At 22.3% G+C, this 27518-nt stretch overlaps 5 protein-coding genes across 7 annotated transcripts; 3 read left to right on the top strand and 2 right to left on the bottom strand.

Annotated features, from left to right (window-relative positions):
• The first annotated feature begins 1334 nt into the window (after positions 1-1334).
• On the top strand, positions 1335-4473 carry LOC122717508 (regulatory protein MIG1-like). The gene is made up of 2 exons (XM_043941645.1): positions 1335-1990; positions 2784-4473. Exons 1-2 carry the CDS (start codon positions 1627-1629, stop codon positions 4259-4261), a joined length of 1842 nt encoding a protein of 613 aa, XP_043797580.1. The 5' UTR covers positions 1335-1626; the 3' UTR covers positions 4262-4473.
• A 1453-nt stretch (positions 4474-5926) lies between these two features.
• LOC122717484 lies at positions 5927-10891 on the bottom strand. The gene is made up of 7 exons (XM_043941591.1): positions 10751-10891; positions 8486-10648; positions 8248-8410; positions 8013-8173; positions 7722-7935; positions 6783-7628; positions 5927-6707 (listed from the first exon to the last, which is right to left on the bottom strand). The coding sequence occupies exons 1-7, from the start codon at positions 10832-10834 to the stop codon at positions 6064-6066; spliced, it is 4275 nt and encodes a 1424-aa protein (XP_043797526.1). The 5' UTR covers positions 10835-10891; the 3' UTR covers positions 5927-6063.
• Positions 10892-11183: 292 nt separating this feature from the next.
• LOC122717494 (eukaryotic translation initiation factor 3 subunit H) lies at positions 11184-12463 on the top strand. The gene is made up of 2 exons (XM_043941609.1): positions 11184-11545; positions 11637-12463. Exons 1-2 carry the CDS (start codon positions 11283-11285, stop codon positions 12382-12384), a joined length of 1011 nt encoding a protein of 336 aa, XP_043797544.1. The 5' UTR covers positions 11184-11282; the 3' UTR covers positions 12385-12463.
• Positions 12464-13086: 623 nt separating this feature from the next.
• Positions 13087-15923, top strand: LOC122717493 (sorting nexin lst-4). Its single transcript, XM_043941608.1, has 5 exons — positions 13087-13567; positions 13751-13940; positions 14022-14482; positions 14552-15247; positions 15345-15923. Exons 1-5 carry the CDS (start codon positions 13553-13555, stop codon positions 15594-15596), a joined length of 1614 nt encoding a protein of 537 aa, XP_043797543.1. The 5' UTR covers positions 13087-13552; the 3' UTR covers positions 15597-15923.
• A 5140-nt stretch (positions 15924-21063) lies between these two features.
• Positions 21064-27249, bottom strand: LOC122717501 (calcium/calmodulin-dependent protein kinase type 1). Of its 3 annotated transcripts, none has more exons than XM_043941634.1 (8): positions 27111-27249; positions 25898-26032; positions 25693-25767; positions 25325-25587; positions 23694-23834; positions 23096-23222; positions 22539-22576; positions 21064-22434 (listed from the first exon to the last, which is right to left on the bottom strand). In XM_043941634.1, exons 1-8 carry the CDS (start codon positions 27218-27220, stop codon positions 22010-22012), a joined length of 1314 nt encoding a protein of 437 aa, XP_043797569.1. In that variant the 5' UTR covers positions 27221-27249; the 3' UTR covers positions 21064-22009. The 3 variants fall into 3 exon arrangements, with proteins under 3 accessions (XP_043797569.1, XP_043797570.1, XP_043797572.1); XM_043941635.1 differs by having other exon boundaries at positions 22075-22395; positions 22489-22576; XM_043941637.1 differs by lacking the exons at positions 21064-22434; positions 22539-22576; positions 23096-23222 and adding an exon at positions 23229-23562.
• Positions 27250-27518: the final 269 nt, after the last annotated feature.

Genomic DNA, 27518 nt, shown 5'->3' with positions numbered 1-27518 from the left:
ATGTTCTATTCTCAATAGTTATAATTTATTCAACAATTGAAAATCTCTGTTTTTACATTACGCAAAAATATACTATACTTAAAAATTTTTTAATGGTTCTATTCGTAAATTTATTATTCTCTAATTATAATAATTTTTATATTATTATCTTATTTAAACATTATTATTATTTATCTTATTTAAACATAAATAATTTTCAATGTATTAGCATTTGTATCATTCATAAATTCATTCTAAGCATAAAAATAAATATATTTAAAGTTTATATAAAATTATATATTTTTAATTTTTTATTTGTATTAATATATAAAAATATATGTAAAATATGTAATATATAAAATGAAGCTATATTATTATTTTATTTATTTTTTAAACAATATATAAAAAGTAAAATTTTAATATTAATATATATTATACATGTTAAAATTTAAAGAATAAGACACAAACATCTAATTAATAAAATAAATGGCAAAATATATTTAAAAAGTAATATATTATATTGAATTAAATCTTGAAAATTATAATAGTTGAATAAAAAAATATAATATTAAAACTATATTATTATATAGTATTATATGATAATAAAATTTTATTAACAGTCCATAACATTTTTTTTAATTTATGTTTTATACATATACATATATCATTCTAACGTAAACCATTTATGAAATTATTATGCCGCATTTTTATGTAAAATATAAATTAAATATTAAAAAGTTTTAAAACTTTCAATGCAAAATATAATATTAATATAAATATAATTTAAAAATATAATTATACATAAATATATGTGGTTTTTTAATTATTCTTATTATATTTTCTAACTATTTCTTGTATATAAAAATATATTTAAGTTTTATGCATATTGAGTTAATAATATTTTTTTTTTGTAATAATATATTTTGAATAAGTTATTTTGAATAAGTTTATAATATATTTTATTTATTGTTTATAATTTTTCTCTTAATAATTTTTTTCTTTTATTTTTATTATTCTTTTATTTATATTTTATTAAAAAATATACAAAATTTTATGAAATTATTACGTATATTATGTATCTTTTACATGGAAAAATATTTAAAAGCATTAATTTTTATAAGCATTTAAAGTTTATATATATAATATTAAGATATTTACAAAAAATAACAATTAATTTTATGATGATAATTAAATAATGCATTATGCAAACAACAGTCTTAATAGGCTAAGTTTGTATTACGCGTTTCTTTTTCTGACAAGCCTCTGATTGGTCAAATTGTTACAAAGAAAAGAATGCGCGCGCAGAGAATGAAGCCGCGTGTAGAAAACAGTCGGTAAGACGATGCCAACAATACAAGAAGTGAGATAAAACGTAATTATTTTTCTTTGCAGTGAAAGAAATTTAACTTTTTAATCGATTATTTTCATAGTTCTGAATTCTGAATATCTTTTTGTAATATTGCAAGCACGAACTATACGTACTTATACGTATACACATATACATATATACATAGTACCGGGTACTCATTTTGGCGGTTCACTAGTTGCACGCGGCACACGGAAAGTGGTAAAGAGAGAGTAGGTGGTTGTATTAATACGAACTTCAAAGGTGGCGGGCGAGGTGTATAGTGAAGTGAAAAACGTGAAATGGAATTGCACACGCCGAAGCGTGAAACGCGTCCCTTAGAAGCATTGCCGTGTAGCCCTCCGATGTGCGATAGTATGCTTTATCCGTGGAATTGGAGTGAAGAGGCGAGAAATGTAAATCTTAGTCCGGGTAGCTCATGCTCTTCACCAGAATATAGAGAAAATAGCGTGGTAGCCACGCGATCCGGGCCTCGATCGCGTTCTGGAGGTTCAGAAAGTCATCGCCGTGGTCGACCGAGAGCTGATGCTCTTTCGAATCTTATGATGCAAGGAAGTACTTCACCAAGTAGTATAAAATGTACTTATTGTAACCGTGTATTTCCACGAGAAAAAAGTCTTCAAGCACATTTGCGTACCCATACAGGTATGCATTGTTTATTGTTTCGGTTACTAATCTAATTACTAATTTTTCCATGTTTTATGGAAATATAAAAAATTTTAATAAAAGTTTCTGTGAAGAAACTTCTTATACATTTCATCAATAATTCGTAGAGCCATATGATTTCAACGATTTGTATGATTCTGTATGATCACGCGTCCCGCCATTCGCCATCACGCGCATTTTAAATAATTAAATGGCTTATAAAAATAATTTAGTATGAATGGTACGATGCCACATCATTAAATATAAAATATTCATAATACTTCTTGTATTACTTATATTCTAATATTATTTAATGAAAAAAAAATATATTTTATATAAACAAATTTTAAAATTTTCTTTGAAAGAAAAAAATAATTCATAGCTTTTTTTATTTAAATTACATTATTGAATGAAAAATTATTTAAATTCTCTTTGCTATATATTTTATTTTATAAAAGATAATTTATTATTATTTTATATTTGTAAAAAATTAATTTATTTCTAATTACAATTTTTTATGTTAAAATTACTAATTATTATTACTATATTATTAATAAATTATTAATAATAAATAATTATTGTTTATAAATTTATATGAAAAATATTTCATAATATATATTCATATTTTAATTATTAATAGTTAATACATTAATAAATTTAATTAAAAGTGTTTTTCCTTATTTATAAATACAGAAGAGATGTTGATTTATATATTTTTAGATGATAAAAATCAATAAATAAAAAAAATATTTTTATATATTTTTGTTATATAAATAAATTATTATTATTCTAGGGGAACGGCCATATCCATGTGATTATCCTGGATGTACAAAAGCTTTTACACAATCAGGACAATTAAAAACCCACCAGCGATTACATACTGGAGAAAAACCATTTTTATGTACAGAACCTGGCTGTGAAATGCGATTTACACATGCTAATAGACATTGTCCAGATCATCCATATGCTACTCTTACACGATCTGATGATTTTGTGTTAAAACCAGTATCAGAAAATACTGAGTTACCTCATGATGTTACCAGATGGCTAGAACGTTACAAAATGTCCAGAGAAAGGGAAGATAGAACACCTACAGGAAAGAATGAACGTAAAAAAAAAACATGGAAGAGTAGTTCAGAAAATCACAAAAGAGTTAAATCTAGAAAAGGTTTGATGATGGATGCAACAGGGGAACAAGAGAATTTAGATTGTAAGCAGTCTAATCAAAGATTGTATTGTGGAGAAAGTCAGGATAGTCAAGAAGAAAGTCAAGATGAAGATCCAACAGTATTACAAACATCTGAAGATGAAGAAATAGGAACAAAATTAGCAATTACTCCTTTAAGAAGACCATTAGATAGACTTCAGCCAAAGAAAAGGTGGTTACGTGAAGCTTGTTTAGAACAACAATTAGCAAAACCTTTAAATTGGGACACTAAATCTATTAATGTACCTTCAACTATTTCATTTAAAATTAATGATAATCAAATGCATTGGAGTTCACCTGTTAATAATTCATCTACTTTGTTAGATAATTCATGTTTAAATGCATGTAAAGAAATTGAACTTACAAAATCAGATGTAGATGCCTCTTATGCATCTGCCCAAATATGGGATACAACTGTAGAAAATGAATCTCTAGAACCACCAGTAAAAGAAGAACAAAAATATGTATTTCAAACATCAAATATATTGCCTCAAAGTAATTGGAATTCTTCACATCATGTGAATAATTTTTCAGATGATATAAATCAAATAAAAACTAATATTAATCATTCTACTTGTAAACTTGAGTCTTCTGAAAGTTCAAATAATATATATTGGAATAATAATTTAACAAATGAAATATCTAAATCTCCACTGAATCAATCCAATATAACAATTCAAGATTTTGGTCAAAAAAATATTTCCAAACAAAATACATTTATAAATTCTCATATTAGCGAAAATGTAACAAGACCGACTGTTTTGATGTTAGCTGGAAGTTTTAATAATAACAACAACAACAACAACAACAATAACAATAATAATAAAGATACTATTTCAAAATTATCACCAATAAAATCTGAAACAGGATTAAAAGTAGTTGTTGTTAAGCAGGAGGATAATATTATCAAGTTACCAATTCCAGAGGATAGTCAAAAATGGTTAGGAGCTTTAGCTTTGATGGAATTAGCTAAAAATCAAGAAGAGACAGGAAGAAATGTGAATTTTAAACAGAATAAAGATGAATTCTATGTTAACTCTGAGCTGAATTATACCCATTTATAGACTGTGATTACTGGCTATTATAGTTTCGTATTATTTTTGTATGGCAGAAAAGAATAAAAATGCATTTATTGTCAATGAAGTTCATTTTTGAACATGATAATGAAAAATTCTGCCTTTCTTGTTACATTATCAAATAGCATTTTTTACAATTTTCTTTGATATTTTTCTAATTACATTATAATATTACAGTTTATTATGTTGACCATTTATTAGTATTTTACTACAAAACTACATGTTATGACTTTATGCCATTATTAATATTAAGAGTAAAAATCTGAAAATATTTTTTTCTTTTTTTCGTTTCTGATCTTTTTGTTCTTTCTTTTTAAAAAAAAATGAATTAATATGTATGAAAAATACATATTTCTTTTCATAAATTTAATTCTGCAAAATATTTTTAATTTGATAAAATAATATTATAAAGTTTCAATTTCATATAGATATTACTATTGTATTTGTATACAATTTACCAAAGTAATTTTCATAAAAAATTTTTCTCAACTTATGTAAACAATGAGTATACAACTTTAACATTTAAATATATGAAAATATTTTTTATTTATTTCAAAATTTTTATCAGAACAAAAAAAGAAAACAAAATAAGTTATATAAAAAATTAAAAATTATTCTATATATATTTAAATTATACTTTACAAATCTTATTTGTGTTTGTTATTAATACATAATTTACCATTTAATGAAATTTCTGAAAAGATTGTTTATAATAAAAGTTCTTATATATCTCTTTTTAATTTTAAATATATATAAAAATAGATTATTTGCTCATTCATCCAATTTGACAGAAATTTTAAAAATTATTTTCTTTTCATCAATTATTTTTGCATTCAAGTTATATGCATTTGAAAATATCTCATATGATAACTGTTAACTTTGCACTTATTCAATTGTTTTCATTAACATTCATTATATCTTCATATTAATGCAAGAGAAAATTTTGATATAATTGATATTTTAATGCAATTTTCTACATTTGATTTTTCATTTATAAAGTTATAAAATATTACATTTTCCTTTTAGATAATGATGCAAAAGTTTATTTATTATCATACTATATAATAATAAAAAAATTGTGTGATATTTAGAATATTAGAAAGATTTACAAATAAATTTTTTTCCAAAATATGAATGAAGTTTGTAAAGTATTTAATTGGAATAAATATGATTATTATTTATAAAATGTTACAAAGGAAAAGTAATAGATATACATAAGATAAAAAACTTTCATTTGTAATATCATTAATTATAATTTTAACTCCTATTTTTTACTAGATGTGTACATATGTGAAATATTTTAATAAATATTTTTTAAAATTTTATAAGATGTATTTAATTAATTCATAATATATAAAATATAATTAAAAAAAAATTTTTTTAAATAATTTTTGATACTTTTCACTATAAAATAATTTTAATCTTTGATAAAATACATAATACCAATGTATATAATCTAACTTTTAATATTTAATATTATATATAAAATATTAGCAATGTTCTATTACAAAATTATATTATAATAAATTTTCTTTTAATTTTTTAGTTTATACATTATATAATTTTTTGTTTAAAATATTAAAATTTCTAATAATATTTTCATTCGTAGTATTTTCATTCATGGATCTTTTTTAATTGTTTAAATTATTTTGTTGTAATTATTTTATATTTTCTTCACTTATCTTTTTTAATTCTATTGTTTTTTTGCCATAATAAAATATCTGTTGTTACAAAAGATAGAATTTTTCAGAAATTTCAAATATTACATCTTTTTGTTCATTTGATCAATACTATCTTTCTTCATTAATATCAAAATCTTTAAATAATGCAATTACTTGATTAATTTTATTACAATCGATCGAAATTATTTTTTTTGAATTTCGAGTTTTTCTAACATTTTCTTGTGAAATTGTATTCACTTTAAGATTTTCTATTGCATTGATTAATTTTCGCATATTTTTAGTTGTCGCTGGTTCATCTATCTTATCTACTATTTTATATAAATATTCTGATATATCTGGTGCTAACAATGCGATCTTTTCAATTATTTCTTTTATTGAAACATTCGAATTGTGTTTTTTTATATCAATTAACTCCTGTAATAACAAATTAGCTTTGAATTGATTTGTTTCCTCTTCTGTTTGATTAACGGTAGCAGAATATTCTTCATCTAAAATTTTTCTTCTCGTTAATTTACTACGTGATTTTGTAATTTTATATTCTGATGATGACAAAGAAACATCTTCATCATCGCTGAAGTTCATATTAACTTTGGTTAATTTTAAAAGAGGAGGAGTTCGATTACGTCGGAGAGTAATAGGTTTTTTCACACGAGTATTTTTAATAGTTGGTGTTACACAAATAGTTCCTTCAATATTCACGCTTTGCACATATTTACTTATATCGATATCAGAAGAATCAGAAACCATGAATTCTGCAAAAAATTTAAATATAATTTATGTTTTCAAATATATAAATATTTTTTTTATAATTATATGTAAATATTTACCCGCGTCGTCAGAAGAATTAAATATTTTTTGAAAACGATAATCAAGCATTAATTCTTCAACAGCCATGAAAATTGGATGTCCTTTCAATTTATAGATATCGCATAAATGAACCACTAATGACATAATGCTTATTATTTTTTCTTGCTTTGTATGAAAATAACTTCTTAAGAAGAAAGAAAAGTTTATTAATAATAATATATAGTCTATACTGTAAAAACGTTCTTGCCAAGGGAGATATTCATTATTATATAATTTTTTTGTTTTCATCAAGTTTTCTTTTATCTTAAATGCTCCATGAAAGTGTTGCAATGAGGCTGTGATATTTTTTTGTAATGCATACAATTGTGCTCTGATATGTGTACTTATAAATACCAAATAATGATATGATATATTTTGACAGATATAACAATTACAGCCTTTATGGTATATAAATTCAGGCAAATTGAATACTTTATTTTGAAGAATTGGAGAAGTATTATTTTGAGGAATGTCTCTGATAGGATCTATAGCTCGGGTTGGTGTTATTAAAACATTTTCTGGATTGATTTTTGAAATATTACTGTTCATAGATACCTTAAATGTTTCAATATTTAAAATATGTTCCAATCCTTGAAGTTTTATTTCACAGTCACTTAACTGTTCACGTGATAAATCAATGTAACAGAGGCATTTTAAAATTTCTGCAACTCTTATAGTTGCCCCCAAAATTTGTGCAGTTTTTAGTCGTCGTACTAAATGGGCACTGATTTCTCGAAAAGATAATAAACTATTCATTCGGAGAGATAAATTAACAGTCGTAGATAATAGAATATCAAGTCCAAAAAGATGTTTATCTTGTGGTTTCCCTAAAAAAATATTGAAATATTAAAAGATTCATATTATTTTTTTGAATATTTTAGTATTTTTAAATAATTTCTAAATATAAATAAAAAGTTTACATTTTCTTATAGAAAGTTCCTCATTTAAATTGACTAGAGTATATAAAGTTTCAACAATGTATCGAGTATATTCTTCATGTTTAATAGTTTCTTTGTACAAGTAACAATTGTACAAAATTCTATCAAGACTATATAAATATACAGCTATATTACTGAAGAAAGAAATTCCTGGTAGTTTCCTGGATTCATCAAGTAACTTTCTAGCTTCATCATACTAAAAATAAAATATAAAATAATTACAATATTTTTAATTGTCCATAAACTTACCATAATACATACTAATAAACTTACCATATTACATTCAAAATAAAAATCTGATAAACTTATCCAAAAAATAGCAATTGCGTAAATTGTGTCTTCATCATTAGTATCTTTCAATTTAAAGGCAAGGTTTTTAGCAGTAGTAATCCATTCGTAATTAATATGTCTCAATGATATGCAACGTCCAATAACTAATAATATTTTGATTAAAATTTTATATTTTTTATATATAATAAATTAAAAAAATAAATTTCAATTCTTATACCATAAATAATTGTTGAATTGTCTTGTAATTCAAATGCTAATGTATATGCAAATTTCCATATATTGATTTCACATTCTTGATATCTGTACAAATGAGCATATTCACCCGCTATTATTAATGTTCGTAAAGTTATTAATGGTTCGTATCCATTCGTAATTTCTTTCTATTAACAAATAATAATAAATTAATTTTATAAAAATATATATATATTAAACTTTCATTCATTCATTAAACTTACTAAATTTTGCTTTAAATATTTCCCCCATTTTTTTAATGCTGTTTGTAGATACATCATAAGTCTAGAATCTTCTTTAATATTTATCATGCTATAAGCTGGGATTACATCATGAGATTCATTCTCCCCAATTTCATTTAATTTTGTAGCATATAATGTAAATTTCATATTTTCTATTTCTTCTTGAGTCTTTTTATTTACTATACGTAATTGTGTTACAAAAATATAAAATTCTAAATTGCCTTGCAAATACAAAACAGATTTATCTATCTTAATTTGTTTTAAACTTGAAAGAGCTTCTTTAATATATTCTAAAATATCTTCATTGTAATCAAAATGTAATGAATGATATACTAACATTTGTACCACACGAGCATATTGTATCGGATTTGTTTGTAATGTTTTCATTTCATTAAGAACTTTTTGAATAGCAACAGTAAGATTAACTTTTGCTTCTTGCAAACTTTTTGCCTCTTTTAAACATATTTCAATGAGATCATATTTTGATAATTCAATAAATAATCCTAATTCTTCTATCTTTGATTTATCTTTCTGTAAACAGGCTAGTATGGTCATTTCCATAATTTCTTTGGAAGTCACTGACTTATGTTTTATATTTGCCCACATTCGAAATGCTTTTGAATCTGGATCATTATAGCTCAGTAGAGCATTTAATGCAGTTGCAGTCATTGCTTCTCTATACATATTATGATTATAATGAAGAAAACTTATTCTATGTAATGTAAAACTAATAGGATTCTGAAGATTAATATACTGTGACTTTGATTCAATTCCATCAAATTGTATAATAGAAGTAAACAACAAGGAAAATAAAGATACACTTTCTTCATAAAAACAATCAGTCATTATACCTAAATTATAAATCAAAGCACTAGAAGTAGACCATAAATATGTCCAGCATTTGCATTTACATTTTTTCATTTCATGAATGAATATTATATTTTGTTCAAAAAATTTTCTAATAAGTATATAAATATCCTTTGATAGATCACTTTTAGGAAATTTGCTAATGAAATTGATACATGTAGTTTTTACCACTACTGCATTATAAATATCTTTCTTAACCATACAATTTTCATTTTGACAAGATTTACATTTGTCTGATGTTTGCTTAAGAAAACATATACTGATATGTCCAATTAACTTTATTGTTTCTAATAATAAATCATTTTTTAGGCATATCTTTTTCTCAATTTTTATACATGTTTCCCAATATATAAACAAAGTTTGTAATATCTGAACAATACTAAATGTCATCCATTTAACAGGACCTATATATCCATATTTATTTGTAAGTTTTAAATAATTATCATTTAATTCTTGAATTTTTTTAACACTATTTATTAAATAATCAATTGGTTTCACAAATGTAAGGCACACAGATTCAAAGAATAGAAAACACTGATAACATTCTTCATCATCTATTAAAATTTTTTTGAAATAATTACTTATAGTATTTAAAACATTTAATACTAATTTTTGATTAATATTTTCACAAATAAATCTGCTTGTTATATGAAGCATATGACGACATATGACATGTTTATCTTCAATATTTAAAAATAATTTTATTTGTAATAAATAATCAATAATAAATGCATAGAAATCAGAAAAATATGTATTTGGTTTTATATTTATCAATGCAATTTTATCTAAATACGAACTAATTTTTGTAAGTAAAGGCTTAGTAGGATTTTTATATACAATTTGTATTATTTCCAATTCATATTTAATGATATTTCTTAATTGTAAATTATGTTTCAAATTTAATAAATCTTGTTGTAAAATGATAAATTCATTATTAATTGCATTATGCCATAAATAAGCTATCTTTATTAATATATCACTCACATTGTCAGAACAATAAGAATGTAATGTTTCTGTTTTTAAATAAGAACATATATTATATGCCTCATTAAACATATACATTGTTAATAAACAACGAATTATATGAAATAAACTGGAAACAAATCTATTATTATCTGGTACATCAATCAAATTTGAACATAAAATACAAGTCAATTTATATATTTCTTTTCCTATGGCGTAATTTTGTTTATCACATTTGTCTGCAGTATGTGAAAGATATAATAATAGTTTGAAAATATGTTTATTAATTTTTTCATTTTGATTAAGTACATTTGCCTGTAAAAATGAAGTATGAAATTCATTTATTTAAAAAAATATAAAATTTATAATTCATTATTAAAACAATGAATGAAATTTTATTAAAAAAATATTTCAAACCTGTATATCTTCTGTTACATCATTTAATTTTTCTGTTTGAATTAGTATAATCCATTTTTTTATTTTTCCCTCTATATAATCCATTTTTTTCAATTAGTATTAAATTTTACAACCAATTATATACACAGTAAACCAATAAAGAAAGTTGCAGATCATTTCACATTTACGCGGTAGAAATATGTCATAAAATAAATGTATATAGTATATGTAACTTATACTCACATAGTATCAAAATTTTTGATTTATTATAATCATTATTTAATCATGATTAAATATTACAGATACGGAAATTAATTCTTTTTATTAAAAATATTATTTTTTATATTAACAAAAATTCTAATATTAAAATTTACATTAAAGTATTATACTATAATATTAAACGATTAGTTCCATATCTATACTATTTATTTTTCTATGCTTTGCTTTTTTAAGCATTAGATTAGATTCTTTTTAACTTAACTTAGATTAATAGAATAACTGAAAACATATGTTTAAAAGTTTATTTTAAATCAATACGAATTTTTAATTAAAAATGAACTCAAGAACTCAAACCAGAAGAATTCCTGAAGTAGAGCCAAGAATAGATTATGTGCAATGTGACGGATTAGTAGTCATGAAAATGGTAAAACATTGTCATGAAGAATCAATGAGTAATATGGATGTTGCTCAAGGAGCTCTGCTCGGTTTAGTTGTTCAAAATCGTCTTGAAATTACGAATTGTTTTCCTTTTCCTAAAAATGATGAAATTATGGACGAAGAAGAATATCAACTTGCTATGATGCGTCGTCTTCGTTGGTAAATTATATTCAACACTTTCAAAACTATTTCTATATATAAATAATTCTATATATAAATAAATATAATTTTTAATTTATATTTTTTTCAGGGTAAATGTTGATCATTTTCATGTTGGATGGTATCAAAGTGCAGATGTTGGCAATTTTTTAAATGTATCTCTATTAGAATCACAATATCATTATCAAACTTCCATTGAAGAATCAGTGGTACTTATATATGATACAGCTAAGTCAGCTAGAGGTTTTTTGACATTGAAAGCATATAGACTTACTCCACAAGCTATACAAATGTACAAGGAAGGTGAATTTACACCAGAAGCATTACGTACTTTAAAAATTGGTTATGAAAATTTATTTATTGAGATTCCAGTTGTGATAAAAAATAGTAATTTAACTAATATAATGATGTCTGAATTGGAGGAAATGATTCCAGAAGAAGAAGGTACCAAATATTTAGATCTTGGAACAGCTACAGTCTTGGAAAATCAATTACGTTGTTTAATGGATCGTGTAGATGAATTAAATCAAGAAGCTATGAAATTTAATAGATATCAACAACTAGTTGTTCGTCAACAACAAGAAAAAAATAGACTTTTAGCTAAAAGGGCTCAAGAAAATGCTGCTAGAGCTGCAAAAGATGAGCCTCCATTACCAGATGATGATATAAACAAATTAATGAGACCATTACCTGTTCCACCTAGATTGAATCCAATGATTGTTGCTGGACAGATTAATACATACAGTGAACACATTTCACAATTTTGTGCTCAAAGTTTAGCAAAATTGTACATTACTCAAAGTCTTCAAAATGCCAAGGAATCAAAATCCTCACATTAAATTATTTCTATAATTGTAATTTAAAAGTTTATAATAAAAAAGTAATACTTAAAATAATAAAATTTCATAAGAAAATATATTTTCATATTTAACCTTCTTTTTATTATTATTATTATTATTATTATTTCTATTTTTGAAAATTTTTATTGTCTATAGAAAGGAAAACTTCAAAAAAATTTTATTCTTATGAAATTATTGCTTTACATATTAAGTATATTTTATATTTATATTGTACATGTTATGACATATATATATATATATATATATACATATATTATATGAAACTGTATATATTATAATAAATATTTAACATTTAAAAAAATTTACATAATCAATAATTAAAATTTATTAATAAATAAGCAATTTAGTTTTTTTTATTCTATGTATTCTAACAAATTGCAAATTTTTATATATTTATGAAAAATTTAAAGTAATTAAAATAAAAATATTGTATAATATAATATTATATATAATATTAAAATAAAAAATTTACATAATATGCGAAAATATAAAAAATATTCAACATAAAAATACTCATTATGAAATATTTATGCATATAATAAATTTCTATTTAATTTTTATTTTTTTAATCATATATATGATCTAAAAATGAATTTATATAAAGTTTCACAATTTAAAATACATAATAGTTTTCTTTTTTAATTTTATGTTCGTAACTGTATAAATGGTACTTTGGTTTATTCAAATGTACATTCTTGGACAAAAGTATAATGCAGGACAAGTGATATAAGAGTTAATTCATAGAGGCGGATTCGAAATCAGTATGGGATTGTAATTTCATGCACTCTATGTTTCACATCTAACCTCCAATTATAGAATAATTTTTTGTATTTTTTTTATTGAATTATATTCCATTTATTTATTTATCTCTATTTGTCTAGAATTTGTTTTTGATCTCAATACAGATTTTATATTTAAGAAGTACATTATACTAAAAGAATATTATGTGCGATACTAGTGGTACAATCGTTTAAGTTTTTCATTTATGTGGCACAGAATCGCACACACGTTAAAACGCAAATACGTAAATGTCAATCATATGGCTAAGTAGATCAATGTAGTTATGTGACCGGGCGCAATTAAATAATTTGAAATAAGGAAAATTTGTCATTAAAATTTGAAATTATTATTAGTATATGTACTTACAATGGAAGGCCACCAGGTATATAAACTTTAAGAAAAAGAAGTTATGAAGATAAAAATGATCAATTTGTCATTGCATAGTTTGATCAATTCTTTCTATCATCTTTCTATCATGACTCATTCTTTTATGCGATAATGACGAATAATTTTGTTCTTTTTCGAATATATTTTTGCCGCATTTTTACTCGATGTTTTTTTTTAGGTAAGAGCGCTATACGATTTCACAGGAGAACCAGGAACATCAGAGTTGTCTATTACAGCAGGAGAAATATTATCTGTTATGAGAGATAATGTGGGTGATGGATGGTGTGAAGGTTTTAATCAGAATGGAAAATCTGGATTGTTTCCAGCAGCATATGTTCAAATTATTGAAACTCCAACATCTGTTCCTAGTATACTTATTGCTTTATTATATATAACAAATTTATAATTAGATATATTGATTATTATATTTAAATTCTTTTATGTATTAGATGCCATGATATCATCTCAACAGAGTTCTGGAGATTATTGGGATGATGATTGGGATGATGATTCTGAAGTTGGTCAAACACAAGCATATATTCCTCAACAACAACAACAACAACAACAGCAACATATGTTACAATTATCACAGCATCATAGTGTTGATTATGGAGATTTAGTTTCTATACAAACTATTCATTCTGTGATACCTGAAAGACCTATACCTAATATACCAAAGAAAAACAATAAATTTTCTACATTAATAAAATCTGGAGAAGATAGCTTTTTATTAGGAATGAAAGTAGCAAATGTTCCTGAAAGTGAAAAAATATATATTGATGAAAGTGAAAATGGACGTCATAGATGGGTTTCAAGAGGAGAACTTTATAGTTGTGTAGTTACATCTCCCAAAAAAGAATCTAAACTCAAGGGTCTTAAGAGTTTTATAGTTTATCAACTTACACCAACGGTATATAATTTTGTATTTTATATTATTTTAATAGAAAAATATACAAATAATATTAATTCTTCATTATAGTTTAACAATATTCAAGTTTCAAGAAGATATAAACATTTTGATTGGTTACATGAACGTTTGGAAGAAAAATATTGTTTTATTCCTATTCCACCATTACCAGATAAACAAATATCTGGAAGATATGAAGAACAATTTATTGAACATAGACGCACACAACTACAGGAATTTGTTGATTATGTTTGTAGACATCCTGTGTTGGCACGTAGTCGCGTCTGGGAACATTTTATAACATGTACAGATGAGAAAAGATGGAAGGCTGGCAAAAGACAAGCAGAAAAAGATGAATTGTTAGGTGTAAATTATTTTAATGCTATCCAATGTCCTGAAACAACTCTAGATGTTATAAAAGTAGAAATTCAAACAGATACTTTCAGTAGATTTATAAGTGGATTAGATCCAGTAGTTAAAAATTTTATGGCTATGGCTGTTGATCAAACAAAGAAAAACCAAGTTCTATATAAAAGAGAATTTCAGAAAATTGGTCAAAGTTTTAATGCATTAAGCCATGCATTGGAAGCAGATGACAGTAGTCGAGGAAGATTAACTTATGCATTAAAGGTGACAGGAGATGCTTATAATGATATAGGCAAGTTATATGAAGAACAACCTAAATTTGATTGGGAACCTCTTGCTGATAAATTTCATATTTATAAAGGAATTATCAATAGTTTTCCAGATGTAATTAGTATACATAAGGTATACATAAAGAAAAATTTTATTTTTTATTATTGATATAATTTTACTAATAATAAAAATTTTAATCTTTTTTGTTTTTTTTCATTAATTTTTTTAGACTGCTGTTCAAAAACGAAAAGATTATGAAAAATTAGTAAGTGAACACAAAATGGAGCCGCAACAATTACGAGATCTGTCTCATCGAACAGATGTAATTGCACGTGCTCTACTCGCCGAAGAAATGCATTTTCAAACAGAACAAGAGATTTATTTAACTCAAACAATGAAAACACATCTCACAGAGCAAATTAGTTTTTATCAAAAAATTGTAGATAAATTACGGGAAGCGTTAAATTCATATGAAGAATAAAATATATATCTAATTTAATATGAAGTTATGTATCCATTGAAGCAATATTAAGGAATTTTTTATTGTTTCTTGTTGTTGCATCTACCAAGATATTTATAACAACTATTTATTTATAGAAACTTTTGTATATAAGCTATATAATCTAAAAAACATTCGTCTTTTGTTTTGATTTCAAGGCTATTTTTTTTTTTATATTTATTTTTTACTAATAACAAATTGTCTATACCTAAATCAATTTATTGTTACTAAAGATAAAATCAGTAAAAAATTTGCATCTTGCAACTACAGCATTTATTGTTGTTTTAGTAAAAAAAAAAACGAAAAATTATGGATTTAACAAAGTTTAGATTTTAGAAATTTGGAAACATGCAACTTATAAATGAATTAAAACATAATGATTATTTATTAACAAATAAACAACATTTTTAAAATTTCATATAGTCAAAACAAATTAAGAATATTTATATATTTCAAATACTTCATTGATCCTATATGAAAAATTAATACAAATAGATCAACAATATTATCTGTAAAACGATTTCTATCTATAGGAAATTCTTATTCATTGATATACTTTTTTAATATACATTTTTATAAAAAAAAAATTGCATTTTTATTAACAGAATCATACATTATGATAAAGCATATATACTAGAAAATACTCCAGAGAAGAATTTGTTTCTCTTACCAAAAGTTATCATTTTCTATTTTTCTTTTATCTTTATTATCAAATAGAAACATTTGTTGAAAACAGCAAATATGAAAAAATTTGTAGAAATATTCGTAATAAGTAGCGATTTTTTCAAGAAACATAAAATATCAACAAAATATTCTTCATTATTACTTCAATGGAGATACAACTTAAGATTGCTTCGTTTATAATATCATTTGGTAATATGTAATATTCAAAATGTATAAATTGTATGAAATTTTAAACATATTTTGTTTAATTAAATGATAGCATTAATTTTATAAATTGCTTAGAAGGGGGCCAATAATTTATTTTCAGATATTACTATCAAAAGTATAACATATATAAAAATATGCAAATATATTTTCTATTTATAATATTTTATCATCACTTATTTCAATTATATTAGGCATCTTTAATATAACTCAAATAATTCAAACAAAAGAAAATGATATTAATCTAAATTAAAATAGCAATGAAATATTATTATTTAAAAAAAAAAAATTAGCATCTACTAAGCGATATTACTAACGATGCATAATAATGTGCATATCAATATCAATATTGATATGCATTGTATATCAATATTAACGTTAATCTTTCGTGGCTGCTATTTTTTAAAATTTGAAAAAATATTTTGTAACTTTTTATTCACATATTTTAATTACGAATGTTAATTTAACCATAATTTTGTTATTAAGTGTATACAATATATCTAATATGTCATTTATATATTTTACTATATGATATTAACAAATCCGATAAGCCAAATTTTAAACATTATTGAAATCAACTATAAGTAGAAACTAGATTATATTGAATTATAATCTAGTACAAAAGTTTACATTACATTTTATAGTAAATGTATTCTGTAGTTATAGTTTATTATTTTTTAATTTTTTATATATCATAATAATAGTTAATAAATATTAATATTATTTGTTAATATGTATCTATGAATCATGTAATTATTGTAAAATAATTTAAAACATTGTAAAAGTTTCATGAATATATTGTCATGAATTAAAAGAATAAGAAAAAAAATTAATAATTATATATTATGTAATGTAAACTTTTTTTAGCAACTTATTTAATAAGTATTTATTTATTAAACTATTCTTACTCTAAATTAGTTGATTTTTAAAATTGGTTTAAAAAAATCATAATTACATAAATCATGAATTGATCTATAATTTTATATTTTATAAAGGCAGCCACTATATGTTGTAAATTTCTATTTTGTCTTTATTATATGCAAACTGAAATTGTTACAACATTTATTAGTTAACAAATTATAAATTAAAATATATAATTTTTAATGCATTTAAAATAATTTGTATAAAAAAGATAGCTTAATTTTAAGTACACAGAGACACAATTTTGTAAATTTGTTTATCATTATTATTATTATCATTTATATCAACTATATGTTCGTTTTCATGTCCGAAATGAAAATATCATTAAATATGCATTAAATTAAAGTGTAATTACTTGTTAATAATTTATTTTCTGATTTTTGTTTTATTTTTAATAATCTTGCAACTTAGTGTCATTTAAAAAAATGACTATATTAATGTGATAATCGAAAAAGTTAAGATAGCTAATAAAAATATATATTTATATTAATATTTGTATAATTTTATAAATATATATATATATTTTTTATTCATCAATATTTCATAAAATATCGAATATTTCATGTATAGCACCATAATCAAGAAATTAAGAAAATTAATATATTAAATTTAAAAAATTAATATTTTTTTTATATTTATATTTTTCGTATTTATAAAACAGTTTTTTAAAAAACTGTTTTGTGAAACAATATCTAATAAAAATTTAATTTTTTTTATTTTCGAAAATATTAATTGTAATATGTATTAATTTATAGAAATTAGATATTTTATATGTTTTCGAAGAATTAGCAATCTCAATAATTCTTTTAACGCATAATGTGTGTAATATATATTGGCACTGTAAATTAATTTAATATATTCTGAATGTTAAAATCTTCTGTATAGGATTGATAAATTCTTTTCATTAATTTTTCTAACAACATTGATTTTTTGTATTAATTATATAATTTAACAATGAAACATCTGAATAATCGTTTCCACAAATGTAAGCATAACAATTACAAGGCTTGTGCAATGAGAAAAGTTACAATAGGAAGAAGTAATTCCTATAATCAATTAATAAATATAGAAGCGTAAATTACGCTTAATTTATAGGCAACAATTAAAATATTTTAACATTCTCCCTCCCTCGCTCTCTTTTTTCTTTCATTCTTTTTCTCTTGCATTTCATACATTCTATCAGTCTGGCGTTTTTTTCTTTCATTGAATAAAACTGCAATAACAAGTTTTTTCATCACTATTTAAAATCAACTTATTTTTATAATCACATTTTATAATGTTCCTGCCGATATGTTTATTCATGTGGCACGATTTTAACATTTTTTTTCTTTAGTTTTAAATACAAACTAAGCTCTTTTAATTTCTTTCTAAGATTTTAAATTACAAGCTCATCAATAACGCATAAATATTTAGCGTAAAAAAATTTTTATTAACGAACCTTTCTTATTAGATGACGCGATGCTGGTTATAAAGATTATAATAAAATTTCATGATTTAATTATAGAATTATTATTGGCAAACTTTATTATTTTTTATTAAATATTTTTATTTTAAATAAAAATAAATTGAGTAAAATAATTTCCTAAAAGAGTATATGATACTAAATAAAGAGTAAATGGTTCTAATTTTTCAGAAATATATTTTAATTTTTCTTTTTTGATATTCCATCATCGCGTCATCCAAGGCACTTTAGAATGGTACGTTATTTTATAATGAAAAACCTGTTATTAATTGAAATTTTAATATACTATAATATTTCGAGAAGAATAAATGATAATCATTGAATATATTTTAAATTCGATTGCACGCGTCATTCTAAATCAATTTATATATATTTTCTTTGTTTTATTAGCACAATATATATATCTTATAATTAATATAATTATTATCGATTTCAAAATTATTATGTAGCATTAACACGAATTTTTTTTCATATAATATTAACTACACAAATAGTGCCCGGTACACGGACGGATATCTAATATGATATTTCAAAGTGATTATCGTATTTATTGTTTAAAGTTAAAGAGAAAGAGTAATTTATGATAAAAGGAATGCCCGCTCGATAAATAGCAATAATTTTCTTTCTATGTAATACATAATTTTATACATTCAGTGAATATAATTTATATTTATTTCAAAAAAACATGAGAAAATACTGAATTATCATTAATACAGTTTTTCGCATATTAATATGTAATGGATTTTTTATCAAAGTAATGAAACCTAAAAATATTTTTGAAATAAATTAAAATCAATCATTATTATGAAAAATTATTATTTGACACATTCCAATTGAAAGGAATTTATTTTTTATTTCAATAAAAATTATCAATTATTATTTTTTTTTATATTCATATATCATTGAAATAAACTATAGTAACATCATTATCTTAAAATTATGATATATGGTAATTTAAAAAAAATAAAATAATATTAAAAATATTTTTGAAAATTTCAAAATTTAAAAAAATTTAAAATACCTGTTATAATTCAAATATTGAGTACTACATATGATTTGTTAATCTTTTTGATTATAAGATACAAATATAAATAGCTAATTATATATTATCTTTTTTTTTTAGATCTTATATACAATATTCTAATATTCGTTACATTTTTTCAGCAAAAAAATGTTTCAATATATTTAAATATTTTTGCTTGCTTAAGTATTCGTTCAAAAATCCATTACTCATCAAAAATTTCTTACTATAAGATTTATTTTTTGTCATTTATTTTTCAATAAAAATTAAATTTGCTTAATTTTATTTATTTGCCTGGATTCAAAACTGATTATTTTTTTTCAATCAATTTTTATTGAAAAAATTAATTCTATATTTATTTAATTCGATTTCGCCTATTTTTTAAAAACAGATTAATAACGCAAATAGAGATTCGACTGTAATGTGTAATATATAATCGCTATATTTTATAAGAAAATATTAAATACGAAAATATTTATATTGATTTGTTAATAAAATTACATAAAATATCGAAAATATTTATATACTTATATTAAGAAATATAACGTATATTAATAGTATATACATTCGTTTGCAAAAAATCATTAGTTTTTAACTAATAACATTCAAATAACGAAATAATTTTTTGAATATAAATAATTAGTTCTTAATCAATTATATTCAAATTTGTGCTTTTTTTATTTGTTCAAAGATAAATCAATTTCATTTTATATATTATTTTATATAAAAAAATATATTAATTTCTAATAAAATAGAAATACAATGATAAAATATATAATTAAATCGAAATATGAATTATATAAAAATATAATTGCCCTTAAAAAAGATTATAAAAAATTAAAAATTCAATCTTATATATAATTTATACATAATATTTGCTCTTTATATTTGCATCTTGCAAAGAGATGATTGAAGAATCGTGTATGAATTATATACATTTCTCATTAAATTTCACTGCAATATATTGATAAAAATATGAGCAGAGTAATATACATATATGTATACATATATTAAACCTAATTCATTTCTGTTCTGAAATTTTTAAATTTTTACTAGTATCACTATGTAATAAAACATACATAACAGAATATCTGTATATAATGTATATATATATAATATTTTGCAATATAGCATACTGTACATAACTGTATATAAATAATTTTCTTTATCGTAAAATAAAATAAATTTTAATTATAAAAAAACATAAAAACAAATATCGATAAAATCAAACTTTACACAGATCTTACACAGATCTTACACAACATGATTTTATGGCAAGAATTTTTTTCTTCTTGTAATCTATTTTATAAAAAGCTTATTTAGTTTGTTTTTTTGTATTATGTTTTTTGAAAAACTACTTTAAATAATATATATATTATATTCGATCGTACCATTTATCGAAAAAGTACCGGGCAAAAAACTGCATATTGGTTTGTGAAATTTAAAACATATTTAACTAGAATATAGTAAAATGTTTACATCGCAAAGAATCATCTAAACAACTACTATTCATTACATCAAATTTTATAAAAGATAAAAACATGTCGTTGTACTGTTCACATTGTTTCTTCTTTTTTTTTTTTCTTTTATATATATATTTAATAGATTTGATCGAGCAAAATTTTCCTTGTGTCACAAAATTTCACAATTAGCATTAAGTTTATCTAAAGATATTAACTATATTTTTGCTTGATCAATATTTATATTTCATCATTGTTTAAAATCTCTATTAACTATAGGATTTAATTTTACTGTGAATACATATCAACATAGATAGGTCTATTTAGAATTTTGAAATAAAGCTTGTAAAATTAAGAAGCGCGATAAAACGAGAAAATTTAAAAAATCGCCTTATATCGCGCGGGCTGTATGATGGAGGGAGGAAGGGGGAGGAGAAAGAGAGAGAGAGAAAGGAATTATGTATATGAGCATTCATGTGTACTTTTGTAATATATATATAATCGGTGGCAACCATATCACAGGAGACCACAATAAAGCAAGTTAGCTGGAATCTATACAAATTCTTACCAGAATTAGAATAATATTCGGCAAGAAAATAACTAGTCGTCCGACAGTTTCTCATTAGAAGAAACTTAGTATGACTCAACTTTTCTTATACTTTCTTTGCTTTCTAAGATACGATATATTCGTTTGAAATAGAGTAGACAGAGCAGTGCGTGTGCTACCCCACAGCTTGAAGCGTTTGTTGCGTAAGTATAATGGTGAATTTGGAGTGATTGGAATGGGAATAGGATTCGAGGCCACCAAGCTTGACACTGACAAGGGTGACTCGCGTATTTCCTTCAATTGTGATTGGTTGGAGACTCCACTGATCTGGATTGATGACTGGGGTTGGATTGCGATTGATCGGGGTATGGCATGAGATTGCCGCTGGAGGGGCCTGTTGATCCTGGGCCCTGTTGCTGTTGACCGCTGTTGAGCGCCAACCGTTGCATTTGACGTATAACCGTGGCTGCGTGATAGGCTTGCTGCAACCATGAGAGAAGAGGAAGACTTTCCTACGGAGCCTGGCGAGCAAACACATACAATCAGCAACTTGATAATCATATAATCATACTAACCTTCCACCTTGATTTGGCGAAATTTTTTTTAAGTTGTTCCGATACAGTACCATGGATATTTTTATTGCTAGCTGCATTGCCGGATATCCTGAAAAATATCAATTTCACGATACTATATTAGATACGAAACATGATTAAATAAAATATATTCCTTTTTATTATTTTTTATTAGTTATATTTATTAATTATTTGTATTGTATTCATTTTTATAATATTAAAATATTTATTTATATGTAAAAATTATTAAAGATTTTAATATGAGAGTTATAAAAAATTTTATTTTTAATTTAAAATGAACTTTATTATTACATACATTCAATCCATATATAATTTAATAATTAATTTTATAAAAAAATAAATTCATATTAATGTGTAATGAGATTAATATAATTCTTTTACTTACTTAATCAATACCTATTTTATTATTAATAATACAAATTATTTCCTGTAATATTTTCATTACTTAATTTTAATTTAAAAATATAACTATTTGAAATTTAAAAATACATTTAAACATGTTCAAAATATTACAAATACTTTAATGGGAAAGATAATAACTTTAATAAAACAAGTTATATACGATATCTGAATACAATAATGATCTTACCAAGGATGTGCAAGGGCTTGTTTGCAAGTATAACGTTCTTCGACATTGACGCACATCAATTTGTGAATAAAATCCTTTGCGGAGTCACTGATATCGTCCCAGTACGGTGAATCAAATTCAAATTCACCTATAACAGTCTGGTTAGCTTCTTGGTATAGAACAAATGATTTTATTATGATTTACTTGCTTTTTGCATAAATTACTTTATTTAGAAAAAATATTATTTATTTCATTTTATAAAATAAATTTGTTTTTTATAATTGACTATAAAATTTTTATACTTTCATTTTTTTATTTAGAGATATTATTTTATTATCAGATATTATACTAATATAGAATTAAATTTTTAATCTTAATTTTTGAAAATTAAACAATTAATGACTTCCACAAGCTGTGGACACACACGAAATATTATTTACTTACTACACTAGCATGTATATAACAGCATACTAAAACTAGAATAGTACCTTAAAAATGAAAATTTTAAGTTAATGAATAGCTGCATGTGTTTGTCAAGCTTAAAAATAGTACTAATGAAATCATAGTACAATCCTCTCAAATTCTAAAAAAATTTGGATTTTAAAAATAGTTTTGTTACCTTTTAAAATTTGTGCAAACAGGTTCGCATCGTTTTCATCATAAAATGGCGGATAGCCGCATAATAAAATATAAGAAATGACTCCTATACTCCATACATCCACAGCTTTTCCATATGGTTTTTGTGCTAAGACTTCTGGAGCTATAAATAAAAAAAATATATATTTAAATTTTGTAAAAAAAATTAAATCATATATAAAATATTTGTGATATATTAAATTTTTAAAATAGTTTTTTTTGAAAATAATGTTTTTAAAAAAAATAATAAAGAAAAAAATTTTAATATTTTTCATGGTGAATGTAATAATGTAATGAGTTTTATATATTTGTAATGTTATTCAAAAAACAAAAATAAAAAACTTCAATTTTTTAAATAAAATGATATAAATTTGTTTATATTATAAAATTATGCAAAATGAATTCAAATATATTCCATATTAGATTCAGAAGATCAAAAAAGAAATAAATGAAATAAATAAATGTTTCTTAATATTATATTTACTAATATACTATATTGATTGTGTTTGAAATTATTAATAAGAATGCATTTTTGTGTTCCATAAATTACTCTCAATATTTTCTACTAATGTTGTTCTGGTTATGAATTAATATACTTTTTTTATTTTGAATTACATTAAATTACCTAATACAAATCTTTTAAAGATGTATTATACACAAAAAAAATCTAATAATAATAAATTTGATAATCATGGAAATCATTTTATTTCATATTCAAAGATTCCAAACATATTGAATATATATTGAATATTTCATCCAAAACACTTTTTACAGATCTACAATTATGAGGAAAATTCTTATCTTAAAAATAGATATTATTTATGTGACAATGGAAGTGACCTTATCAATACAATATTAGTAAATATAATATTCGGTTTTTTTTTTATTAATTTTGACTTTGTCTAACCTTGAAGATCATAATATATATATTACATGTTTAAATTTATCTTGATGTGAAATTTTATATATTTCATTTAAAAAATAAAAATTTATTTTTCTTTCTTGAATAACATTGCAAATAAAAAAATTGTATATATTATCATATTTGCTGTAAGAAGCACTTCTTTTTCTGTCAAAAACTTTTTTTAAAAATTTACTATTTTTAAGAAAAACAATTGATTCAATATATTGCAAATATGCTATAATGAATAAATCTATATAGAATATTAATATATTTATGAAACATTTTTGAAATTTAAAGACTAGAATAAACACAAATATAAAAAAAATATCAGTTAAATAATTTATTTAATATACTTATTTATTAAATTATAAGTAATTTAAATTTGCATTAAATAAAATAAAATAGTTAAATTGCTAATAGAAATAGATTTAATAGAATAAACACATATAACAAAATAAGAATAAACAAATATAAAAAAAATATCAGTTAAATAATTTATTTAATATACTTATTTATTAAATTATAAGTAATTTAAATTTGCATTAAATAAAATAAAATAGTTAAATTGCTAATAATTTAATAACTTGAAACTTAATAAAATAAGTTTTCAATATTTTTTGTATATTATTGTACTTTTTATAGAATTCACTCTCCAAAGATGTCTTATATATTATTCTATATATGTAGAAATTAATAAAATTAAATCATACCAACATATCCTGGGGTACCACAAGCAGTTGCCATAATACCAGAATCTTCCATTTTTGAAAGACCAAAATCACTAATCATAATCTTACTATCTTCATCTGGATTATAATATAAAAGATTCTCGGGTTTAAGATCCCTATGTACTACACCTTGGTCATGCATATAATCCACAGCTTCTAAAACTTGTCTTATTAAACCAGAGGCATCTTTCTCTGTATAGGAACCTTTTTCAACAATTCTATCAAATAATTCTCCACCAGTAACTCTAATGTAAGAGAAAAAATATTAGATATATATTTATAAATAATAATTCATAAATATTTAGAAAAATAGTATTTCATAAATATTTATATTTAATTTAACTACTTACAATTCCATAACTAAATAAACTTTATGTTTATCTTCAAATGTTTCCAATAACTGAACAATATTAGGATGTGTTAACCTAAAAAAATATAATTATAAATAAAATAAATAATATATAATTATTATATAATTATATAATTATAAATAATATAAATTATTAATAATGAAAAGAAACTAAATAAATTTATTCAAGAAAATTAAAAATATACCTTCGTAAAACTCTAATTTCATTTTCTAAAGAATCTTCTTTTCCTTTTAATGCTTTTTTATCAATGATTTTTACAGCAAACATTTGTCCAGGTTTTTCCTTACTTTCTGCCAAACGTACTTCAGAAAAAGCACCTCTATAGAAACAAATATGAACAAATAAATTAAAGTATCACATAATATAAACAATAATGAGATTAATAAGATTTATGCAATTATTTATATTTTTATTTATTATTGCACATTATAACAATAATATATACATAATAACATTTATTATTCAGTTATAATTAATTATAATTAACTTTGTTCATATCATTAAATCATAATAATAAAAGAATTCTAATATAATAATAGGATTTTTAATGAATATGTCATAATATCATATGTTAAATATTGTGAATTTGTAATATTATGATTAAATCTATGAATCTGTGATGTAAATTTATAAAGATTATTTATGAGCAAATAAAAATGAATTTTATATAATTTAAATAACTAAAAGTACTTTCTTTTTTCTAAATATTAAAAATATATAATATATTTATTATATTATATATTTATTATATTATTTATAATATTATAATAATATTAAAAAATATATAATAACACAAATTAATTTAATTAAAAAAATTATTAAGTTAATTAAAAATTAAATTTTCTTTATAAATATAGCAAATATAAATCACTATTGCCTTGCTTGTTTTATTGTATATTTATAATTTAAACTCTAATTTAAACGTAAAATAAAATATACAAAATTTAAAATTACCTATATAAGAAATATGCATATGACCTATATATAAACATGCATATGAAAATAATTAAATTATATCAAATGTTAATAATTATTAAATGTCACAAAATAAATCTATTTTTTATGAAAAATAAGTATTAAAAATAAACTGCTCAAAATTTGTATATAAATATCTTGATAATATTAAAAAAAAAAATAGTTTTATTAATTTTTTATAATTTTTATAATTTTTATAATTTTTTAAAATTTTAGTGATAAATGTAATGTTTATTAATAAAACCTAATGTTTAATTAAATTAATATTTAATAAAATTTATAATTAATCATGTTAATCAAAAGATTACTTAAAATTTAATTTAAATATAATATAAAGAATATAAATATAAAAATCTCATGCAAATGATTCTATTATTTTTTGATATGTAATCCGTATCGATATACATATATAATATACATACGTTCCAAGTAATTCCTTTAGGATGTATTTGTCCTCAACAGACGGCGATTTATCATCTTTTCCATCTTTTTTAATCTTCTTGTTTGAATCTTTTTTACCGAAGAGTGGCATCTTCGGATTATATTATTATAGTATAATTTCCACACACTTAATTTCAAATCTCTAAATCTTTTATAATAATTTTAACAGGTTATGCGTTTGTTAATCAAATATTCACACAAAAAGATATAAAGAAAAACTTCAACGTCTGTAGTTTCTGATCAGTCGGCAGTGATAATAAAGAAAAAGAGATCGTCGTCAAACACTTCGTAAAATCATCGTTTTAAAGCAGTGTATGATCATGAACTCTCGACCTTTCTGCACAAAACGATAGCAGATAGCTACACTACGATGTTCCACTTTACGCTTA

Source organism: Apis laboriosa, unplaced genomic scaffold, assembly GCF_014066325.1.
Source record: "Apis laboriosa isolate Shangri-la unplaced genomic scaffold, ASM1406632v1 scaffold5213_cov150, whole genome shotgun sequence".
NCBI classification, from domain to species: domain Eukaryota; kingdom Metazoa; phylum Arthropoda; class Insecta; order Hymenoptera; family Apidae; genus Apis; species Apis laboriosa.
This window is presented reverse-complemented; position numbering and strand designations above follow the sequence as displayed.

Excerpts from the sequence above, each read along its gene's own strand:
- LOC122717501 (XM_043941634.1), bottom strand. The coding sequence starts at position 27,220 with ATGCCACTCTTCGGTAAAAAAGATTCAAACAAGAAGATTAAAAAAGAT. Across the intron at positions 23,835-25,324 it reads TGGTACCCCAGGATATGTTG|CTCCAGAAGTCTTAGCACAA; the intron begins GTATGATTTAAT and ends TTTTATTTATAG. Across the intron at positions 23,223-23,693 it reads GTTTGCACAAATTTTAAAAG|GTGAATTTGAATTTGATTCA; the intron begins GTAACAAAACTA and ends AGACTGTTATAG.
- LOC122717484 (XM_043941591.1), bottom strand. The coding sequence starts at position 10,834 with ATGGATTATATAGAGGGAAAAATAAAAAAATGGATTATACTAATTCAA. Across the intron at positions 10,649-10,750 it reads ATGTAACAGAAGATATACAG|GCAAATGTACTTAATCAAAA; the intron begins GTTTGAAATATT and ends TCATTTTTACAG. Across the intron at positions 8,174-8,247 it reads CAATTCAACAATTATTTATG|TTATTGGACGTTGCATATCA; the intron begins GTATAAGAATTG and ends AAATATTATTAG.
- LOC122717493 (XM_043941608.1), top strand. Across the intron at positions 13,941-14,021 it reads AACTCCAACATCTGTTCCTA|ATGCCATGATATCATCTCAA; the intron begins GTATACTTATTG and ends TTTATGTATTAG. Across the intron at positions 14,483-14,551 it reads TTTATCAACTTACACCAACG|TTTAACAATATTCAAGTTTC; the intron begins GTATATAATTTT and ends TCTTCATTATAG.
- LOC122717508 (XM_043941645.1), top strand. The coding sequence starts at position 1,627 with ATGGAATTGCACACGCCGAAGCGTGAAACGCGTCCCTTAGAAGCATTG. Across the intron at positions 1,991-2,783 it reads ACATTTGCGTACCCATACAG|GGGAACGGCCATATCCATGT; the intron begins GTATGCATTGTT and ends TTATTATTCTAG.
- LOC122717494 (XM_043941609.1), top strand. The coding sequence starts at position 11,283 with ATGAACTCAAGAACTCAAACCAGAAGAATTCCTGAAGTAGAGCCAAGA. Across the intron at positions 11,546-11,636 it reads ATGATGCGTCGTCTTCGTTG|GGTAAATGTTGATCATTTTC; the intron begins GTAAATTATATT and ends TATTTTTTTCAG.